The sequence below is a fragment of the Cryptomeria japonica genome, chromosome 3 (genome assembly GCF_030272615.1).
Source record: "Cryptomeria japonica chromosome 3, Sugi_1.0, whole genome shotgun sequence".
NCBI lineage: Eukaryota > Viridiplantae > Streptophyta > Pinopsida > Cupressales > Cupressaceae > Cryptomeria > Cryptomeria japonica.
The window spans coordinates 514,778,117-514,799,984 of record NC_081407.1 but is presented as its reverse complement, the minus strand read 5'-3'; the positions used below and the strand labels follow the sequence as shown (position 1 = coordinate 514,799,984).

Genomic DNA, 21,868 nt, shown 5'->3' with positions numbered 1-21,868 from the left:
TTTCTCTTCGTGGTTCATGGGATTGAGTTTCTTAGTGACGTCTCTTGTTTTGGTGACGTGAGGAATATAAAATTTGGAGGAACGATGGACTGTAGATAAACTTTGTTCTTATCACATTTTAATTGGATGTAATTCTTTCATAAAAAGAAATTAAAATGCTGGACTTAGCTTTTACGATAAATTTTTCTAATTTGTGTAGTTATTTGCTAATCATTCTTGCTGTCTGACATCCCAATAGTATCATCTGAGTACAATCACTTGTAATATTTTTTTCTTCTTTCCAACACTTCAATCTTTTAATCCTGATCAGCAATAATAGCCTGGAGGAAGCCACCTGTTTTTTCAGCTTAACCAGCTCAGCACTTTTGTGCTACTCTACTTAAAATCTTGTTCATTTTTCCACCAACACAAAGTTTGCAGTGAAATAGCCCACCAACGTCATCTCATCACTTTATGAAAAAATGTAATGTCCCTCTTCCTAAATGGCTCTTATAATACCTTAATGCATCTATAATATACTGACATATATAACTTACAGAGTTCTTACAGTTTGAATCTCTGGCTGATCGTATTGGTGACAGAATGTAGGCTTCCCGTGTTACTTTCTTACCCCCCCTTTTTCCCATGATTGCTGGGTATTTATCCCATCCATCGTGGATGGAGAGTTGTGCCCTTCCAGCCACGTCTATTGGTGGGTCGCTGCCCTCCCTTAATCTGCATCAATGACTTTTCGGAAAAATAATAATAACAATCTCACCTTTCACAATCAGATCTGTACTTTTATTTAAATTAGGTCTGCACCTCTGATTCCCAATTATTCCCCCCTCTCAAATGGGGTTCTCTTCTCCCTTTTATATCTGTTGATTGAGGGAGTCACAACTTTTCATTACATGTCTTTTGACCATTCATTAACTTAATTAAAATTTAGTTATATTTTATTTTTTTATTTAAATGTTGGTTTTTTTTTTGTATTTTAATTTTATGTTTATTTTATATTATTAAATCCTATTTCAAAGTGGGGACATTACAAAAAACCTAAGTTATTGGTTCGGGTTTGGGGACACGAACCCGGTTCGTGGGTTCAGGCAATTTTTTTTTTGTCCTTTGGGTTCATGGTTTGTCCATACACACATTTATAAAAATATAATTATCTATACATATACACATATTATATGCAAAAATTTAAAGAAATTGACAAAATTTATAAAACTAAATACATTTAATAGTATGTTGCTAGATGAGAAGGATGCCCTTGAAATGCCCCCTATATAAGGGAGACGGGTTGTTCCTTGGCATCTTGCCATCATAGTAACATCTACATTTCTAGAATCATATTTTTTTGGGGGAATGCATCCCCCTAGAATTTAACTCAACTCTTTTTGTTGTTCCATGCTTTTGCCTATTTAAAGTGCTCAAATTTAAGCTATTGCATAAACAAATGAAATCTTGTGCATTGAGCATTGCCAACCATGAGTGGTTCAACATCCACAAGATCAACAAATTGTAGTGGATCTTGAATTGTGCCTTCCATTAGTTTTAATTCACATAAAAATAACAAGGAACCATCTAGATTTGCCTTGAAGTTAACATAGGCCCCCAAAACTATCGGAAATCTCCCAAGTGAGAATTGCAAATGAGACTTGGTCCATTATCACTAGAAGGCAAGGCGGATACCTTTTGCTTTAAACATGATTCTATAGGGGTTATGCACTCTTTCTTGCTTTAGCAATAACGTCCTTGGATACATCCTCAAAATTTTAGGCTGCAAGAATGTGATCTCCCCACAATTTTTTTTGAATAATTTCCATTACAACACAACAAGAACCCGTTAAGGTTAGGAAATCGAAAATACAATAATGCTGAACTTGTAACCTTTCCACTTTCTGATCACCAAGTGCCCAATATGGGAAGGTGAGAGCATACGGTGTTGAGGGGATCATTAGCTTCAAATAACTGGAAATATTACAATGCTTGGGTGGCAAGTCAACCCCTTCCGCTTATACAGCGGGTGACAGAGATACTGAAGAAATCACCTGGTAAACCAGCCAAGGACAAGCCAAGAAACTGAAATAACAATCACTCAACTGCTTATCCAGCGGGAGGATTGGGAATGAAATTAACAATCAACTCTACCACTTAAGCAGCGAGAGGACAGTAATACAAAATAAGATATAGGCGGCAAGCCAGTCTCTTCCACTTGTTCAGTGGGAAATGAAGAGCAATTCCAAATATAACTTGCTGATAGTACTACTATTCAGCATTACAATACTATCATGTCTGCAACAAAGGTAAATCATTGAACACAATTGCACATATTACTCAATCTGCTCCACATGGTAAAAGGGATTCTCCACACAAGAAAATCACTCCAAACTTAGAAAACTTGAAATCTGATAAACTTCCAGCATGCTGAAAACATACAGACCAGCAACACCAAATCCCACTAAAACACTCACAACTCCCTCAAATCTTAACCAAATGACATGAGACTGAAAGCATACGACTCCTAGGAGGTAGGCGATCAAGCCTAGAACAACAAATCACTGCAAATCGACCCAAATACATAAAGCACACATCCCAAAGCACTCAGCCACATGGTACGGTCAGCTAAGGGGGTGATTTGCAAAAATAAAATCCAAGACACCAAATTAAGCTCTATAAACTCACAAAATGTTTCGCCTAAACCAAATAGAGAGATAGAGGAATTACCCAGAATGAGAAGAATAACACATTGAGACTTACGAACATAATCCTTCTTCAGCACACCACATGAACAGCAACCTGGACACTCTAAAAGACTTCCAAAGATCAGAAAACAATACATAAATCTGCGACATTATCTTCAATCCTCTCCTCTGAATGAAGAGAAGACGTTGGCTCGACTAGTTGTTTTGTCGCAAGCAAGAAATCAATCTATGGCTAGGAGGTAAGCATTCCCCGAAGCTTCATTCGAAATTTTGGCAGCACTTCATTATATTTTTGCATAGGTGTCTATTGAGAAGCCCAACACTCTTATTTATAGATTTTGAAGGCTCAAATTCAAATCCAAATGGCGTCCAAATTCCCCTCATTTCACTTTCATTTCATTCCTTCTAGACTTGGCGTTGCATTTCATATTTTTCCCTTCGCTTATGGCGTCCAAACATGACCCCCTCCTTAAGTCGAACTTTTGGAGATAACTTAAGGTGTATAATAATAATGCATTTGTACTTTGGTGTCCAACAAGAGGGTGAAATAATTCGCCCAAGTAGACTTAGGATAAAATTATTATTTTCTCCTTTCCTAAGTTGTCCAAAAATAATCAAATATTAAAATCTTATGCCTAAGGTATTAATACATTAAAAATACCTTCTCCTCAAATACTGATTATTGCCAAATTGAGTCAGAGAGTGAAGTGCTAGAAATCACTAAAACTAAACTGAACTGGGGCTCTGCACTAAACTGCTAAAAATGGTACTGCCAAATATAGTACTTACTAAAAATAGTAAGTCCTGAAAACATCACCAAAAAGATTGCTCTTCGAACCCCGTGAGTGAACTCTGGAAAACCCAAAAAACCTTGAAATCTTGACAGCTGCCTCCAACTTACTAAAAGTAATAAGTTCATGAAACTTCTGTGAACTGAATGCATATCACACCCTACGAAGCTCTTGGAGAACCCAGAAGGAATCCACAATCTAAACTATAGAATTCCAACTCGTCAATCATCAAAACAACTCCTGCAAACCTCCACCAAAGTTGGAAACCCTAATTTCTGCTTCCAGTTAGCCTACGGGTCTTCATAATAGGCTAATGGCCAACTGAACTTCTCATCATTGAGAAGGGGACATTACAAAGAACTACTCAAGAGGAGGCATACAATTAACAACAAAAATATCTTGCTTATCTATAAGAAGTTGCAACTTCCTCTTCTACAATAGAGCATAATTCCTTTGCATCCACCTCAACAATAGGCTCTTCAAAAAGTGTTGACATACCAAGGTTGAGAGTGTCCAACAAGTATTTCATAAATTTCAATACATGTTTTTGTACAAGAATTGTAGATTTTCTCTCATATGACTAAGGGTGTGTTTCTTCCTTTTCATTTACCTCTTGCAATGGGGATCCACTCTAAAGATTTTATCCACTTTTGTTAATCCTTCATAAAAGGCTTTTGCAAAAGCATGAAAAGAGTTCAAACTAAGGGGTCTTATATTTTGTCCTCTAGTAGAGGTCAAGCAATATCTATAGCTATATTTCTTAACTATAGAACAATAGAGACTACATTGCAAGCCATGAAATCCCATGGTGTTGGAAACATGTACACTCCATCGGTATCTTAGAGTGATCCAAGATTAGAAGTAGATGGACACACTCTAGGGAAATTCGCTGTATAAGTAAGCACCAGACACAAACTGGTTTACTTGCTTTAAATTTAGGGCAGATGGTCACCATTGCTCCATTTCCTCTTTGTATTGTTATTGTTGCTAGCATCAAGTATGCTTCTTGTCTTGTCATCTCATCCAAGGCATTGCTCGTTCATTACTTTTTTGCAGTCATAGCCCCTTCATTTTTTTAAGTGCATTCTATCTTAGAGCATCATTTGTAACACAACCAACAAAATGCTTGAGGACAAGATACAACCTAATGCTCCATTTGTCAAACATGAGGGCATTGATATTGTGTATGAGGCTATTATATGTGGATACAACAAAAAGGGACATCCAGATGAAAACTAATCATTGCTATAGTATGTAGACTTGCATAAAACTTTGAAAGTAAAGGCAAGGTCCTTTCCTTCAATTTTCCTTTTTTAGTAGCATGGAGTCACTAGGTGAATAAGGGTGCTCCAAAGAGCAGATAGTTGTGATTTCTTCACTAAGAACCACAAAGCAAAACACAGGAATCCTTTGCTTTAGAAAGCATTTTTCAAGATTTCCACCCAATATCCTAAAAATGAAGAATTGTTTTCAAGGGTTCCATTAAAAAACAAATTTCTACAAATGAATTTATGAGAGCTTCAAGATTGAAATCCAACCAAGTGTGCTTGAAATTGCTGAGGTCCAAAAATAATATGGGCTACAAAAATGGGAAGCTTAGGCCAACTAAACCACTCAAGTGACTTCTAGAGAAGGTTGGCTCGTTTGCAATCTATTCTAATGCTAGCCTACACTAACATTCATAGTGAAAAGGCATTAGGAGGTAAAGATTTAGAGAGATGCATAAAAAGTAAAGGAGGCAGCATGCTAGAATAGAGATCAAGTTTCTTTGAAAAGAATATCAAAACATGCAACCCATAGGTAAGGAGCCTCTTGCAACTAGGAATGAGAAGGCAGTGTGGGGATTCCAACACCTACATTAGATGCTTGCAAGATTCATTGAGAAACAAGAAGAGAACTAGGACCAAAATTTGCAAAGAAATACCAAGAATGTGGCTAGTCTTCTTCATAGATTTCCCCCTCAAAATGAGTAGGATCCTCATATTTTTAGTTCACCCTAAAGGAAGGTCAAGGCAAAGCCATTTAATTTACAAGAGATGCAATGGATGAGATTTTAAGAGTGTGCTATCTACCATTACTGCACTTGCTCATTGTTTCATATATTAAGGGTGGTACTTATCATCGCTTTTATGATCTACCTCGACTCGGGGAATTGCATGAGACTCTTGATTGAATTTGCAGGCCTCATTTTAATTTACTTGCCTTACTCCTCATTTGTAGGAGAGGAAAATTATTACATTTATTTTAAAGGTTACTACAAATTAAAAATTATTCACTCTCAGCGTGAATAAAATAGAGATTTTTATCAAAATCCAAGTGTTGTGAAATATTCGATACTACCATCATTTAGGGTATTGCCTCCAACAAGACATAATATTATATGGATGATAAATTGAAACCTAAAATCTATTCATTCTACTATATTCATGGCATGAAAGAGTCATATAGCTAGAATATGTAATAGCTTTAAATCATCATCAAAGGGAAGAGAGGGAAGAAGTACATCCAATCACTCTCCATATTAAGTGCAAAAGGTTGACATGCATCTCATGGTCTTTTGGCATACCCTTCTTCCAAAAAACTACTCTTTAGACATCAACCTCCATAGACAGGTCTCGTATGCCAATACCCTTTGTCATCTTCCAGTCATCTAGGATAGCTTGCTACACATTTCTCCTTTCCTTATTATCTTGTTATTCATTTTAGATAGGAGACATCATGAGAGTTATTTGGAAACAAGGCACCAGCAAAGCAATTGACTATGAAATACTTCAAGGAAGATTTTGCAAATATGGCATGCGATAATTAGTCTTTTCCCTCTCATATATGTTAAATAATGCTCTTTGCCAAGTTTCTCTTCCTCTTGGTGTCAATATATGATTTAACCCATCTACAAATTAGATAGTATTTCATCCAAATAATTATGGGACAATCATTATTGATCACAAAGTTGCCTATATATTTTCCTTTCTTTTGGACTTAGTGCGGTTAGAGAAGGTTTATTTTAGGGCGATCAGGTAGTATCTGTTTGGGGGAGACTTTTAGACTTTTGATCTCTTTGAGTTATTATTGAGGGGGCCTGGAAAATAGTCTTCTAAAGTCCTTTCTTGCATTGTAGAATTTTTAAGGGTCTTTAACATGATTCTTATTCCTGAGATTATTTTATATTTGTATCCCATAATCCTGATTGCTAATTACTAGTTACTATGAGGTAGTGGTTAGCTGATTTCCTAGCACCGATTGAGTTTTTGAGTGGTTCAGGAGTACCATTGGTGCCAAACAAGGGCACCTTTTCTTGTAGACTCCATTTGGAATCTACATATATGTTCTTGAAAATTTAATTCGATAACACACTTAGGCAAGGATGGGTGTATCTTGCATCTTGTCTCTGTTGGTACCTTGTTTTTGTTGATAATTTGTTTTGAGGGTTTATAGAGGTAATTGGATACTCTAGCTTGATTCTGTGAGCTTTGAAAGCTAGTTGCTAATCATAAACTAAATTAATGATCTTAACCTTCAATAACTTTCTTTTAAAGTACCCTTTTCCCTACAAAGATGAGTCTACAAAAGTTTCAACATTCTATACATGCTTGGAAGCTTGTTTTATAGGTCTGTCTCTTAATCTTAAACCTGCTTATTGATTGTGGCTTAGTTAGGCACGTGGTTTGAAGAAGTGTAATGATTATCTGTTCTTGTGTGTTTTAACAAGTTAAATATCAATGGTTGATTGTGCTGCCCGTGTAATAGTGGGTGCAATCATAGATTACAATGTTTTTGTTTCTTTGTGGTTTTGTGTTTGTTTCTTCCATGTATTTTTGAGTCATCTGAGCTTTATTAACTAATGAGGTTTTCTTCATCACTAAAACTTGAGCTATTACTCACTGAAATTCTTAAGGGATTTTTGTGACAGATGGGATCCACTGCAGCCATGAAAAGATGGATGAGATTAATGTGCTTTAGTAACATTCCGAACATAATTGTTTCTTAGCATATAAATCTTTTGTTATAGAACAAAATAAAAAATGGAAAACATATAAAAGAAAATAGGTACATTAAAGGGGGCATGACAACTTGCATGGTAGTAGCCTTGACCCACCAAGGCATGTGGCAACAGAAGCAACTTGCATACCACAAGTCACATGACAATGAAAGCACTTGCTTCCACTAGCTTCCACACATCATATAACAATGAAGGCAGTGGTACCCAGAAGGAACATAAACATGAAAGTACTAGCCACACGTTACCTAGAATCACTATGTGATGGCCGGGGTCATGTCAGTGAAGAGTGTAATCCTGAGGGGGCATGACAACTTGCATGGTAGTAGCCTTGACCCACCAAGGCATGTGGCAACAGAAGCAACTCGCATACCACAAGTCACATGACAATGAAAGCACTTGCTTCCACTAGCTTCCACACATCATATAACAATGAAGGCAGTGGTACCCAGAAGGAACATAAACATGAAAGTACTAGCCACACGTTACCCAGAATCACTATGTATGGCCCTATCAATGCATAGTAGAACTAAGGTCATCAACATAACCAAGTCATGTAACTAGTTCCAGCAGGGTGCCTAGAAGATGAATTCACTCTAACCACACATGGCTTTGGGAAAGTATTGTAAACTCTCCTCCACAATGCTTTAAGAGGTCACCATTCTATTATCCCACCACCAATTTTGTGATTGCTTTAATAGGCAGAAAGCTGAAATCCAAACTCAGCAAGTACTCCTTAGCAAAATGAGTATGGGAATGATCTGGAAAAGTGATTGGAGACTGATATATCTAATGATGTCTGATTATTTTCTAACAACTACGCAGGATGTTTGTGCTTCTCCAGTGAATACAATACTTATATCAGGTGGCTGATACAATAACTTGCATGTGAATTTTGTGTATATCTGAAAAAACATGAAGTCAACCCTAACAGTTTTTTGGTTATTGACTAGTGTAATTTTTTATCTGCAAAAAAGAAAGACATGCATGGAGCTCAAACACTCACCCACCAATTAATCCACCACAACCACCTAGATGATATACATGATGCAATCAATCAAGGTTGCCCAGGAAACTATATTCCCTGTAATCTAGAGTTCATTTCAACGATCATCAATATCAAACCAATTTTTTGCATGAACCTAGTCTAACAACTTTTAGATTAGTTATTGATCCTTTCTTTATTAGCTTCCTTTTTTTGTGATAAAACTATGTTATCATATTTGAAGCATGGTTATCCATGAATAGACTTTACAAATGCTCATTTTCTATTTGAAGGGTCAAAGATCTTGACTATTTAGCAAAAAATTTATAAACTCATTTTGTAATATACAATGCACTTGTTTCAAGAATTGGTGATGTGGTTATTGGCATATTTTATGCATTTTTTCTGATTGTAAATAATTATTTGTCTACACTGAAGCTGCACTTTTGTTTTTGTGGCTGTGCAATTCTCTTGATGATAGAAATCATTTTGGCTTCTATGCTCGACTAAGAATAATTTTTTACTATGTCTTTCAGGGTTTTGTTGAAGATCAATTTGGCCTTGGTCTCATTGCGAGGGCTGCTGAGGAAGGAATAACATCTATAAGGCCAATGGGTAGAATGATATTTAACATTGGAGGTCGTCCAGGGCAAGCTGTTTGTGAACGTTTGTTTGAAAGAAGGGGGTTTCGTATTTCAAAGCTCTGGCAAACCAAAGTTACTCAGGTTGAGTACATGACAATCTTGTTGCCTTTAAGCATAATGCATTATGCATCTTGAAATTCTTTTATGTCTTTGTTACTGATTTACTTTTTTTTGTCCTTTTTTCTCATAAATTTATATGTAGTCAATACCATGTTTAGTAGATTGTAGTTATATTTGGATTATTCATTTATATATTTTAAAATTTTAATCATAACAAAGAAACACATGGTTAATTGCTTATAAAGTTATTTACCAGTCTTAAGGAACAAGAAACGATTAGAAGTTTTACCAATTAGTTCAGGCTATTCCATATAGAATGCAAGTCTTTGTAATAAAGGATTAAAAAAAGATTAATGAACATATACAAGTTAACTAAAAAATGTACAAGGTGGAACAATCTATGCATGGTACAAGGAATTTGTCTAATGGGTTCATGACTTGGAAGACGGAGATAGGGGTGAAAATCATATTGAGAATCCTCTGGAAACGGCACAATATTAATAGGAAATCAATTATTAAGTGCCTATATATTAAGGGTAAAGAATCTCCACAAGCAAAAAAATTGTCTGGCATGGATGATCTGTAAAAATATTTTCTATTAGTAGTTTCTTGTAAAGATTCTTTGCTGTGATGTGCTTTTCTCTTGTTGAATCTTATGAACTGAAATTTTCTTAAAATTGCTGTTCAATTGGAAACTGAGTATATCTTCATTGTCATTTTTGAGCTAATTAGCTGCAATTTGTGTTTTTGTCAGGCTGCTGATACAGACATTTCTGCTCTTGTTGAAATTGAAAAAGGTAGTCGTCATCGATTTGAGTTCTTCATGGGCCTTGTAAGTGATGAGCCTATCTGTGCTCGGACAGCTTGGGCTTATGCAAAATCTGGAGGGCCAATTTCACATGCTTTATCAGTCTACAGTTGTGAGCTACGCCAGCCAAATCATGTATGCCAAAGTTATTATTTAATATCCTGTGAAAAAAGGAGTTGTTTTGTATGGTGATTTTTCTCCCGATTTTGACTGTCTATAATTGCAAATGATAGGTCAAAACGATTTTCAACTTTTTAAAAAAAGGTTTCCATGAAGCTAGCAGTGCTTTGGATTTATCATTCAAAGATGATTTGGTAGCAGATGAGAAGATTCCATTTTTAGGTTATCTTGCAAAAGTCTTGGAAGAGCATTCATTCTTTCCTTATGAACCACCAGCAGGCAGTACGAGATTTCGTAATCTAATTGTGCATTTCATGCGTATCTATCATCATATTCCTTTAACTCCTGATGTGAGTTATTTCTTCTCTCCCTTTGTACATATTTTTTGTTTTATATTTCCAGTTAACCTATTAAGTTATATGTTTTATTGTTAGGCTTGTAGAAAATATGGAATTCGTGACTGTTCTATTATGATTGTAGTATGCATTGGAGTCTTCATTGTTTTAAGTTTTCAATACATGCAAACAAAGAGGATTTATTTCACTAAAGAAAATTTACCACACCAAAAGTCTTTTTTGCATGAATGTGAATATAGGTATCATTTACTGTTTTACCAAAATGAGAATGAAAAATATTTAAAAATAAAAGAATCCAAATACCTATCTGCCTGAATATGTGAGGAGAATATATGTCATGGAATATCCCCTTACAAGCTAGTTGTTAAAAAGAGAAGAAAATAATACAAAATTAAGTTAATTCTTGTGGGAGGAGTCACTAAAAGAATGAAAAATAGTTCTTATTGACAGCCCTCATTACGCACATTCAAAAACTAATACCAATCTTCAACTCAGGATATAAAAAAGTTCGAGATTAAACATTATTTGTAACATCCTGTATGATGTTAATACACTATCTTTCACATGCATTTTTCTGAACTTCTCAATTTTCTCCACAGATCAGCTTTAGTTAGAATGTCAACTGTTTGATCCGAAGTTGAAATATACACTAATTGCTTTGCTTTGCATTGACTCTCAAAATGCTTAGGCAGCTCCATGCTAAGGTTTCTTCAAATTGTCAATTGTTTTGTGATTATTTCAAAAAAATGTTGCAGCATCATTATACAAAAGTCCAAAATTACTAAGAAGCCTTCTAGAATAAAGTGTCTAATCTGTAGATGTAACTTTGGTCTTATTCTGGATTCCGTTTTGGTTGATCACAAAAATCCAATTTCTTATTTCTTACTGCACCAAGAAATTACATCAAAAAAAAAATGAATGCATACTCAAGTGTAGGTGTTGTTGTCAATGTTGCCCATCTAATCTGAGTTTTTGTAGCCATGAAGTTTGAGTTATCAAGTGAAGAGGATTCCAAAACTGATGATACAGAAAATGGGATACTTATATACTTTTCTCATTTCTTATCTAGAAAATAGGATTGGATTCACAGCTAGTCTTTTTATGGAAGGTAAATTCTCATTAGTGCAAGATTATCAAGCACTTGGAACTTGCTTTAAGTCATATACGGCTTCTTGAGCCTACAAATTACACTTTTGACCAACTTGAACAGATCCAGAAGGTGCTTGTAGACCTCTTCATCAGGAATGTTATTGAGAAAGGGACTTTAACATCCATTTGATGTGATTCACAACTTCTTTGATGTCCATGTCTAAACTAGAGCATAACTATTGGCCACAAGTTAAGCTTTGTACACGTCAATAACCATCAAACTCCGAGTTTCTGGGTCTGAATTTCTGGCAGTCCGATGACAAGATCTTCCTGAACAAGCTAAGAAAGATAGTGCACATTTAAGTGCCCATAACGCTGATGCTAGAGTGTACTAACAGAGGAGTGCTTGGCTGCCATGGCAAGCTCCTGAGAATCACCAGAGTCAACTAGTCTGAATAGACCATGATCCTCAAGATCGACGACAACTGTAGACTGAGTCTCCCAATCAATGATACTGCACTGATGCGAACTGAAGGACACATTGAGACGAGGAGAATGTCTTAGAATTTGACTGACAGAGACAAGGTTGAGTTCCATTCCTGGAACATAGTACATGTTGAGGAAAGCCAATTTCCTCCCACCAGACTGAATTTGCACATTGCCCTTGTCGACAACAGTGTACCAATCCTGACGATGAGTGAAGTGGCGTGAGGCACCTGAATCTATAGACCAAGAAGAAGACTTCACATGGTTTGTAGGTCTTTTAGCCATGAAGGCATAAAAGGCAGACTCGTTCTGCTTAGTGTGCTCCACTACATTAGCTTTAGGCTGTGAACCACTTTGCTTGGACTGGGCAGCCCAGCGTTTACAACACAAGTTTCAAATGAGCATACTTATCGTAGTAATTGCACTGAACACTTTTCTTCTTCAAGCCTTCTGATGACGGAGCAGAGGGTTTCTGCTGAGAAGATTGAAATTTTGCCTTTATCCTTATGAAAGGATTTGGCTGCAAAAGCCTATTCTGTAGAGGATGAGCTGGTACTGCTGCTTCCACCGGTCCTGTTGCAGAAGTTTGGTGCAAAGATCAGCGAACTTAAGATCAACACTAGTTGAGGTGATGTTGAGGGTTTTGACAAAATGCTCATAGGACTTCTTGACAAACTCTTCAATCTGATAACTACCATGTCCTCCTCCATATTCCGACTGATGGCTTCTTATTGATCACAGATGTCTTTGATCCGATTTAGATGCTCTTGAAGGGATTTTCGCTCATCCTCGACTATAGAGAAGAGCATATTTTTCAAAAAGAAGGCTTTGCTCTTATCAAACGTCTCATGCAGCGTCTTGAGATGCTCCCATATCTCGGTAGCTGTTTTGCCGGTAGGTATCTGAGGAAGCTGATCCTTGGTCATTGAGAGCTTGATGAGCATGACAGCTTCATAATTTTGATCATCAAACTTGGTTTGATCAGGACTGGCTGTAGAAGGACGGGTGGCCTTTCCAAGAACCAATTGATCACAAAAACTGAGGTCAAAGCTAGTTGATTGAATGACAACACGAATATCGAGGCAGGAGATTGTCAATGCGTGAAATCACGTAAACGTGGCGTGTAATGAATGAAACTGAGGTAGAAAGCTTGCACTAATTTTGAGGTAGAGCAAAAACTTTCGGGCACAAATCCCAATGTAGGAATTTTGGAGGACCCAAAAAATTTGTTAGAAACCCAAAAATCTGCTGAAAAACCCAGAAAAGTTGATAGGTCCCAGAAATTTTTTGAACAAACCCCAAAAAGATTTTGGAATTTTCTATTGTTTGTGCTGATTGTAGAAAAAAAACATAGAGAAAATCGTGCCGCTGTTGTCAGAAAAACCCACAGAGAATCAGTGGGAAAAAATTCGCAATGTGGGTCAGGTTTGTATAAATTGCGAAAATACCCACATCATATAAAAAATTGCGCCACAAAATCGCCACTGTCGAGAGCCACAAAATTGCAAAATGTTGCCATTGGAGAAAATCGCAGTTGGAGAAGCTCCTACTGCCACCGGAAAACCCATGAAACAGGCTGTGAAATGCAGAGAAGACAAAAAAACACGGGGCGAAAAAGATATCGTGACGTTTGACAGAGGTTGTGATATTGCAGAGGTCACGATTTCCACCCGAACAAAGGCCGGAAATTAGACGGAAAACCCTAGAAATTTGTCCTATTTTGTTCTTATGCTAATTTCATATTATTGCATAGGTTGTGGAATGAAGCTTTTAAAGCCATTTATTGCGGTGGAGGAAATAAGTTCTCGATGGAGAAATCTGCTAAGTGGAGTTTGCACACTCTTGATATGGGAAGATGAGTTTGAGTTTTCCATGTGTCTGATTTGCGTGTAACAAGTATGCACTGCTGTGAGGAAAGCAATGTCAAAAAATCTGCTTTCAGGGGAATCATCCATAGGATTTAAAATGAAAGAGTGCTTGATGAAGTCAACATTTGTAAGAAGGAAAATTTGAATTCAAAATACAAGTGTTGAAAGGCATCTTTAAAATCAAACTGAAGCCAAAACATAGAGAACATGCTTATTTAATGAAAATATCATTTTCAAAATTTATAGTCAACAAAGATTCACATTGGCATACCTGTCAATGAAAGAAGAAACAATTTAACGTGTTTTGCAAACTTATGGTGATGCTAGGGTGTGTGCCTTGCCGAGACAGAACAGCCAAATTTTTAAGGTGAAAATCATACCCTGAATACATAGTCATGTGCCTTTAAAGGACATAAATGATTGGGAGTTCAAAAATGTGCATACCAGGTGGAAATCTCCTGCCCCTAACTTAGAAGAGTAGGCTTTGAAAACCAAAATGTGTTGTTGTATGATTGTACACCCACGGATTGCGTGTATAATTTGCAGAACAATAAATGTAGTGTTTAGTTCATGAGGCATGGAGGCATAAAAAACCTGTCTAGGGCCTGGGGTGAGTGGGCATAAAAGCAGGTTTTGGTTGTGGTCTAACAGTGGTACGTGTGTAAAGCCTGGGTGTGCACTTAATTAAAGGGATGAAAAAGTAGTTTGAAATTAAAAAAATGGTGGCCATGTATTGGTGTGTGTGGCATCAGGAGTTGTGTGCATCATGGAGTAGATTTTTGATTTAAAAAAAAGTAGAAAAGGGGGTTTGTATTGAGGTGTAGATGGGAGAGAGGGACATGCATGTGTCCATAGAGAAAGCCATCACAGCAATTATTCATGGAAAAGAGGTTTACAGACATGCTGACCAGTACTAAAAAAAACCTAGGCTCCTAATCAAAAGCAACCAACCCAGCACCAAATAAAAACATCCCCTATTTTTAGAAAAGGCACCACTTCAAACGAGTCTTGACTTTTCAAAATAAGACAACCACCTATTAATATAGCAGCAGAGTGCCTGAAGGCAAATGCCAAATAATAGCAGGATTTTTCAATGCAACAAAATAATCAACCATCAACAAATTCGATTACAATGGTTACCATTGAGTTTCATTCATCCAAAGAACAGATAATAAGATGTTCTTGTTCCTGTAACCATCATACAAAGTGCTTCAATGTACATCGCTTTGTGTTTGACAAAGGATGAATTGTTAGGCAATATGGGTGAAAAATCAAACGGACTTTTCCCTATAAACTAACACTGATATATAAAAAATAGAAAAAGGAAAAGGTTAGAGAAAGAAAGGTGAATCCAAATTCATTTTCTAATGTGTATACACCATTCTTTAGGTGGACAGATGCAACTTGAAACCAATCTTTGTTGAATCCTTTATCCACAATCTCAATACTAGATGGTGCAATCTCCAAAGGATGCTATGCTTGATTGCTGTTGAATTCTTGCAAATCATGAATTGATGTTCATTTGACCAGACAAGATTACCTCATCACAATCAGTCAGGCATCATTGGTTTAAACATTCGATGAGTCCATCAACATCAAGTGGATTAAATGCAGAGAAGATAAACTTGGGATTCAAAACTTAACATGAAAACCCATAAAAATGCAAGCAAAATTGTATCTTGTATTCATTTCATTCCATGGGTTTCCACCAAAAGAACCCCCAAAAAGAGGAAAAATTCAACTAGAATTGGACCTTTTACGATGAGCCTTTGACAAGTTTATGTAGGCTCCTTTTGAGGCTAGGGAACACTAACTCATTTCCTCCAAAAGTCACTTTTAGACAAATACAAGGAAAGTGAAGATTCTTTTTGACTATTCTTGCACATTCAAATATTACAATAATATACAAAAAGAAAACATAATGTTTGTCCTTCTCTGAGATTGTCTTTTCTTATATAATTGAAACCTAACAACTAATCCCTTTACAACACGAGTCTAGACCATCTGATGCACAAAATAGATGTTGGCCTGTTTGAAATTCTCAAAATGGAAAATATGCCTGTTTGTACAGTGACGTCTTCTTTTCAAACTCCTTGCAAGCAATCCGCATTCTCATTAACTTGGTAATAGATGAAGAATCAAAATTGGCTTCATTGGGTGATTCGGTTTATAACTTACTTTGAAACTGAGCCTTCAAAACGTGCACTGAGTTGGGAGTACTTTGTTCATTGTACACCTAATGTCCAATGTTATTTTCAAAATCATTAAATATTGTTTAAAACTGTAATGTATTCTAAACAACATTATACAATGCCCAAAACCTGTTTTTGCAACCTTTCAAAATATCCTCTCTGAAATTATGTCCCTATACACTTTTTATTTTGAAGTTCGTCATTTCTATCTAAGATTCCCTCATTAATTGAAATTCGGAAATCTACATTTGCAAGCTCCATGACTTAAGGAAGATCATTTTTGATATCTTTTATCTCTTTATTGATAATTATTAATTACTTCCAATTTCTTAATTTCTTGTAAATTACTTGGTGGAAAAAGAAGTGGAGGAGTTTTGTGAGGGGGAGACTGAGGAAGAAGGAACTACTCCTAAATTATCTTCTATATAGACAATCTTTAGTTCCTTTGTTGGAAAACCATGTTTTACCTTCATTTCATTTAACCATTTTTCCATTCTTTTGAGTACTTTGGTTCTATACTCCAAGCTTCTAACTTCCTCTTGACCCTAATCTACCCATTACAATGATTTGGAAGCAATTTGTTGTATCTCATAAGCTGGATCTAGAACATTCTGACCCTCCTCGATCACATTAGGCACCGAGGCAATTGCGTACCTTTTCAACTAAAGGCAATTTAGCCTTGTGTAATCTCTTCCCCTGATCTCACGATCATCATCACAATTGGCCCAAAAATATTCTCGTGTTTATAGATATTCCTGAATCCTTCGATAGTGGATTTTGGATTGAACAATAGTCTTGGCTCTTGAGATTTCAAAATTGATTCGAACCATTTCTACTTTTCAAAGTTTCAAGAATATTTATTTATTACAGTAGGGAATTTAAGTCAGTTCCTTTAATCTTTTTTTCAGAATACAATTTGTGAATCTCTGCTAGTTGTCTAGAGTTCAAGCAGTATGAATTTATCACTGACATATTTAGGTAGCATATATAGATCTTTATCACAGCCTCCAACTTTGGTGTATGTGAAGTTAGGTAATTGAATGAACTAGCTACCAAATCTCCTTGATTTCATTCTTTGCTTCCTTTGACAAACTTTAACCAAAATCATCCTCTAACAACTTGATTATATAGAAAATGAAAGCGTTGTTAACTCTAACAAAATTGTGGGCAGCTGCCTTCATTTCTAATTGTGGATACTAGCACACTTTTTTGCTGTCCTTGGCCCATAACTCTTATCATTTGTAGCCTTGAAAACTGTTGGCTTCTGGCAAGGGTATATACTATATAAGATTTATAAAATTTCTTGGTTGTTGCCACATTGAATAATTGGTTGTTGAAGGCATCACTAATCACTATATCCCAATCAGTAAATTCCTTCCTTGCCAATACCTTAGAGATAAACTGGTACACCTAGGGCTGCAACTCTCTAGCAACGTCTTGTGCCTAAATGTTATACAATCATTTACTTATTCAATGAATCACTTTTAAATAGTCTTTTGGGCATCCTCGAAAGTGTAGCCTTAAGATATTGGAGCCAATTTTTATTAAGGCATGGTCTTGAGGAATCAGAAAGCTCTGGGAAAATCAAGTATTGTTTGACAATCAATGCCGAACAATTTATCCTGAAATCCAAACTAACGTCAACATTGAAAGCAAATAACAAAGATTCAAAACAGGAAATTTCAAACTTATAACAATTTCAGTCATAACAACCATGGCTGAAAGCCGTTAAATGAAGACCCTACTTTTTGTAACTTCAAAACAACAAAAGACCAAAATGCAAAATCAAAGAAAACCTGGAAATGGATGAAAATTGCCTTTAAATAGCCTAGAAATTGAGAGATGAAGCAACATAGGAACCTAAAATGGTTTGGAGCTGGAGCATTAGAGAATGTGAAAAGATGTGAAAAATGAGTCGCTTCGGGGTTTTAACCCTATCCACATGGGTGGCATTAATTGCACACGTATCAACTTTGTGTTTTGAGGTTATATTGCAACAAAACATCCTCGACATTTCAGGGAATTGTAGCAAGTTGCAATTGCAGAGTTCAAAGGGGCTCAAAAAATTGAAAGACTACACTTTAGGAGTAAATTTTAGATTTTTATAAAAAATTAAAATAAAATTATCCCTTTCAATACTTTAGACATTTATGAGTTCGACAATGCACTTTAACTAAAGGATATATGTCAAAATATAAGCAAAAGACAAATATAACCCCAACTGAGTTTACAAGACGACGTTCTAAATTAAGAACTAGTCGTTTAAGTGAAAACTAAAATGCTTAAAATATTAAATAAAGCTTAAAAAGCTAAATAATAGAAAGCTAACTGTTGAGCACCAAATCTAAATTAAATAAAACTTCTTGATGTGTGAAATTAAATCATAAAATCCTCCATTTTTAGAAGAAAAAATCATCATTTTCCTACCAAAGTAAAGTACCTTATAAGTTGTCGAACAAGTGTGATGGCATCCTATCGAAAGATTCAAATTCAATTGGTATCGATGAGACCCAGCGATGTCTCATCGATATAAAAGGGCTGTCGAAGAAAAAGGAATTACCGATGAACTTAAAAAGGGACTCACCGAAAGCAATGATTCCATCGACAAAAGAATAACGGAGAAAGCGGAAATGGTCTCATCGACGGGAAAAGGCTTTCGAGGAAATAATGCTATCGGCTTAACACATAGAAGACTCGCCGATAACAACAGTCTTATCGAAAGAGCAATGTCGATCAAACAGAAGGAAGTTACATCGATAAAGGATATCGATAGGATATGAGTTTCGAGGAGACCAAAAGACAAGTCACCGATACGTGTTGTTTCACCGATGGGAATTTTATCGAAGAAATTATTAATGAGTTCATCGACGAGAGATGTTAATGAAAGCAGGTCATCGAAGAAAGAAGGGCTTCGATGAAACGATATACTCATTCATCGAAAGGGTATAATGGTATCGATAAAAAATGTGTTTTGATGGAAAGATAGAGGGAGTTATCAAAGCCTGAAGTTTCTTCGACATGGAACCCGATTGACATAGGATATGTATCCGTGAAAAGGTAGACATTCTCATTGAATACAGTATTTCGATAAAAGGAGAAAATACCCCATCGACATGATATCTAAGGCAAGAGCGTTTTCGATGGAAGTAAAGGGATCGATGGACTGAAAAACTAGTGATCGAAAGACATGTTTTCATCGAAGTGATTATTAATTGCCACGAAGATCAAAATCAAATCTCGGCTAGGTCACATCACCATTTAATTTAAACGTATATCTAAGTGACCGTTGTTGAACTGCCATTACTAATTGCTCAATTCGCCATAAGTGATAAATTGGTAACAAAGGACACAGTACTGAAGGATCCACAGGCGATGAACTAGAAGTAGAAATCGAACGAATTCACAAAGGAAGCTCACAAATTTCAAATCGATTAAGAAAAGAGCTTCAAAGATTGGACAATGGGAATACCCCTAGGGTGCCCTCTTTTTACAATGATGGTGAACTGGTGTCGCTGGAGCAGTGGAAACAAGAGTTCGCTAATGACAAGGATCGTGTAGTGGCAGGATTGGATCGAGACAAAGATTTATCACCTTATGTGAATCACATTCTCTCTAATTATTTCCTGATAGAAACCGACATGAGGAGAATGAACAATGATATTGTAATGTACAAAGATGACAAATACATAGAACATGTGGGGATGTTAAATTTGCTTATCTTTCAGTTTGTTAACAAAAGCACTAGTTAGTAGTTACATACTAAACAGTCACACCTTTTGGTGAAATTGTATACTCATATAAATGAGGGAAATTTTGTAATATTCAAGGGGATTGAAAAATAGATTATAGCCTCAGGCTCACCATTGTACCATTTTGACGAATATATAATACAATCAGTTGTTCTCTTTTGCATATGTGCTGTGGATTACTGCATTTTCTGCAGGCAGTTGCTTGTGATATTATCTAAAGGAGATAAGGTTATTTGTGTTCTTCCAATGAAGTTTTGTGTTTTATCTTGTAGATTTGGATCAAAAGGATTTACTTGTGAATTGTAATTGTTCCCTGTAATTCTTCCTACACATTAAGTCCTAAAGAAATATAAAGACTTTGTAGCCCAAACAACAAAGAAGGCATTGGTCATCTATAAAAAACATTTTATCATCATATAAGTTCACATTTTACTTTAAACCAATAGGAGTAGCTGAGTAGGAAATATAGAGTAGATTAGCAATAGTATACACACATAAATCGAATAGCTTCCACAACAACAATCTTGAACTCATCTGCTATAGCTCTATCTTAGGAACTTATGCCATTCTGAGATAGGGGGAAGCTAGATCAAGATACTCAATCTGCTATAAAAGGCACTAGTCATCAAAAACCACTAGTGAATAGGTATACCCGCCTAGGTCTTGCAGAGCCTGAAGTGAGAGAGTTAATAACCAAATAGGTTCACTCTATAAGTTGGCCAAGTCAATTGGAGGGTTTGATCATAGGAGTTGGCATTTCCTTAGAACCTATCCAATCTGTTGATTTGAGACCCAATAGATTGGCGACTCTGTTGGGGAACATTCATTTAAGAAAGACTCTGCTGTGGGAAAGAACTCATATACAAAATACAATTTCCTTTCAAGAAGAAAGGTGGCGACTTTGAAATAAGAAATTTTATGTACGGAAGAAGGTCAATAACGCAAGGCCACCCAATAGTACAATTAAACTTTAATCAGAAAAGAAATAAAAGGAATTCAAAAGAAGAATCAATAGATAATCCGATGGAACCCAAGAATGACTTCATGAATGGAAAGTATAATCAGTACTATTCTGAAAACCATTCACATCCAGCTCTGGATAAACAGAACTGCACAGTTCCTACATACCCTAGAAATGAGGACTTGGCAACTGCGGATAGAGCACGAAAAGGGAAATTCCCTCTTGGCTTTGAGAATCATTGTCCGAATTCAAGGACAGGTACTTCAAGTTCCTCAGGCTCAAGCAAGATGGATGCACCAGACCGTATGGCAGACTTGATGAAACAAATGATGGAAGTAGCCATTGAAATGAAGGATACTAGACGGGTACAAGAGTGTCTAGAATTATGTGCTAAATTGGGCATGAATATCAATGAAGATGACATTGATCATGATTTGGAGAGATACAGGGCGAGGTGTGAACATGCAACCCAAGGATCAAACAAAGGGGGGAGCAACAAAGATGAAGTCAATGCAAAAAGCAATACATACAAGGTATCTGAAAACCCTTTATATGATCATAGGCGCAATAATCTTCCATACACCAATATGCCTCCTGAGCACCAACACAATCACTTCAACAATTTTCCATACACCAATATACCTCCTGAATATCAGCATAATCATTTCAACGCCTTTGCATATCAAAACCATTTCCAACCACAAAACCAATTTCCCCCTAGTAATAATAATATAAGACCGAACTATGGAAATTTCTTTCAAGGTGGATATGGATTAATGAATACAGAACGCATCAGGCAGTTTGATTTTTCAGGGATGATGGTGTATCCTCATCCCCTTCCGAATGAAATTAGAACTGCAATACCAAAATTCACTGGGAGTAATGCTATCTCAGGGGAAACACATTGCAAAGCCTTTGATACAGTCATGGAAGATTTCTGTCTCCCATATGAGGATGTTAAAAATGAAATTGTTTATGCAGTCATTGATAGAAGATGCACGAGATTGGTTTAGAGCACTGTCGGATTTTTCCAGTAAGTAGCCTTGCAGAGTTTAAAAGACTTTTTCTTGAACAA

General features: G+C 36.2%; 1 protein-coding gene across 2 annotated transcripts in view; it reads left to right on the top strand.

The window, feature by feature from the left end:
• Nucleotides 1-21,868, top strand: part of LOC131060200 (methionine S-methyltransferase) — a 44,299-nt gene that overhangs the window by 7,534 nt on the left and 14,897 nt on the right. For both annotated transcript variants that reach the window (XM_057993351.2, XM_057993349.2), the window contains exons 5-7: nt 8,997-9,185; nt 9,919-10,107; nt 10,206-10,442. In XM_057993351.2, the coding sequence (XP_057849334.2) occupies nt 8,997-9,185; nt 9,919-10,107; nt 10,206-10,442 (615 nt within the window). The remainder of the gene's footprint in view (nt 1-8,996; nt 9,186-9,918; nt 10,108-10,205; nt 10,443-21,868) is intronic.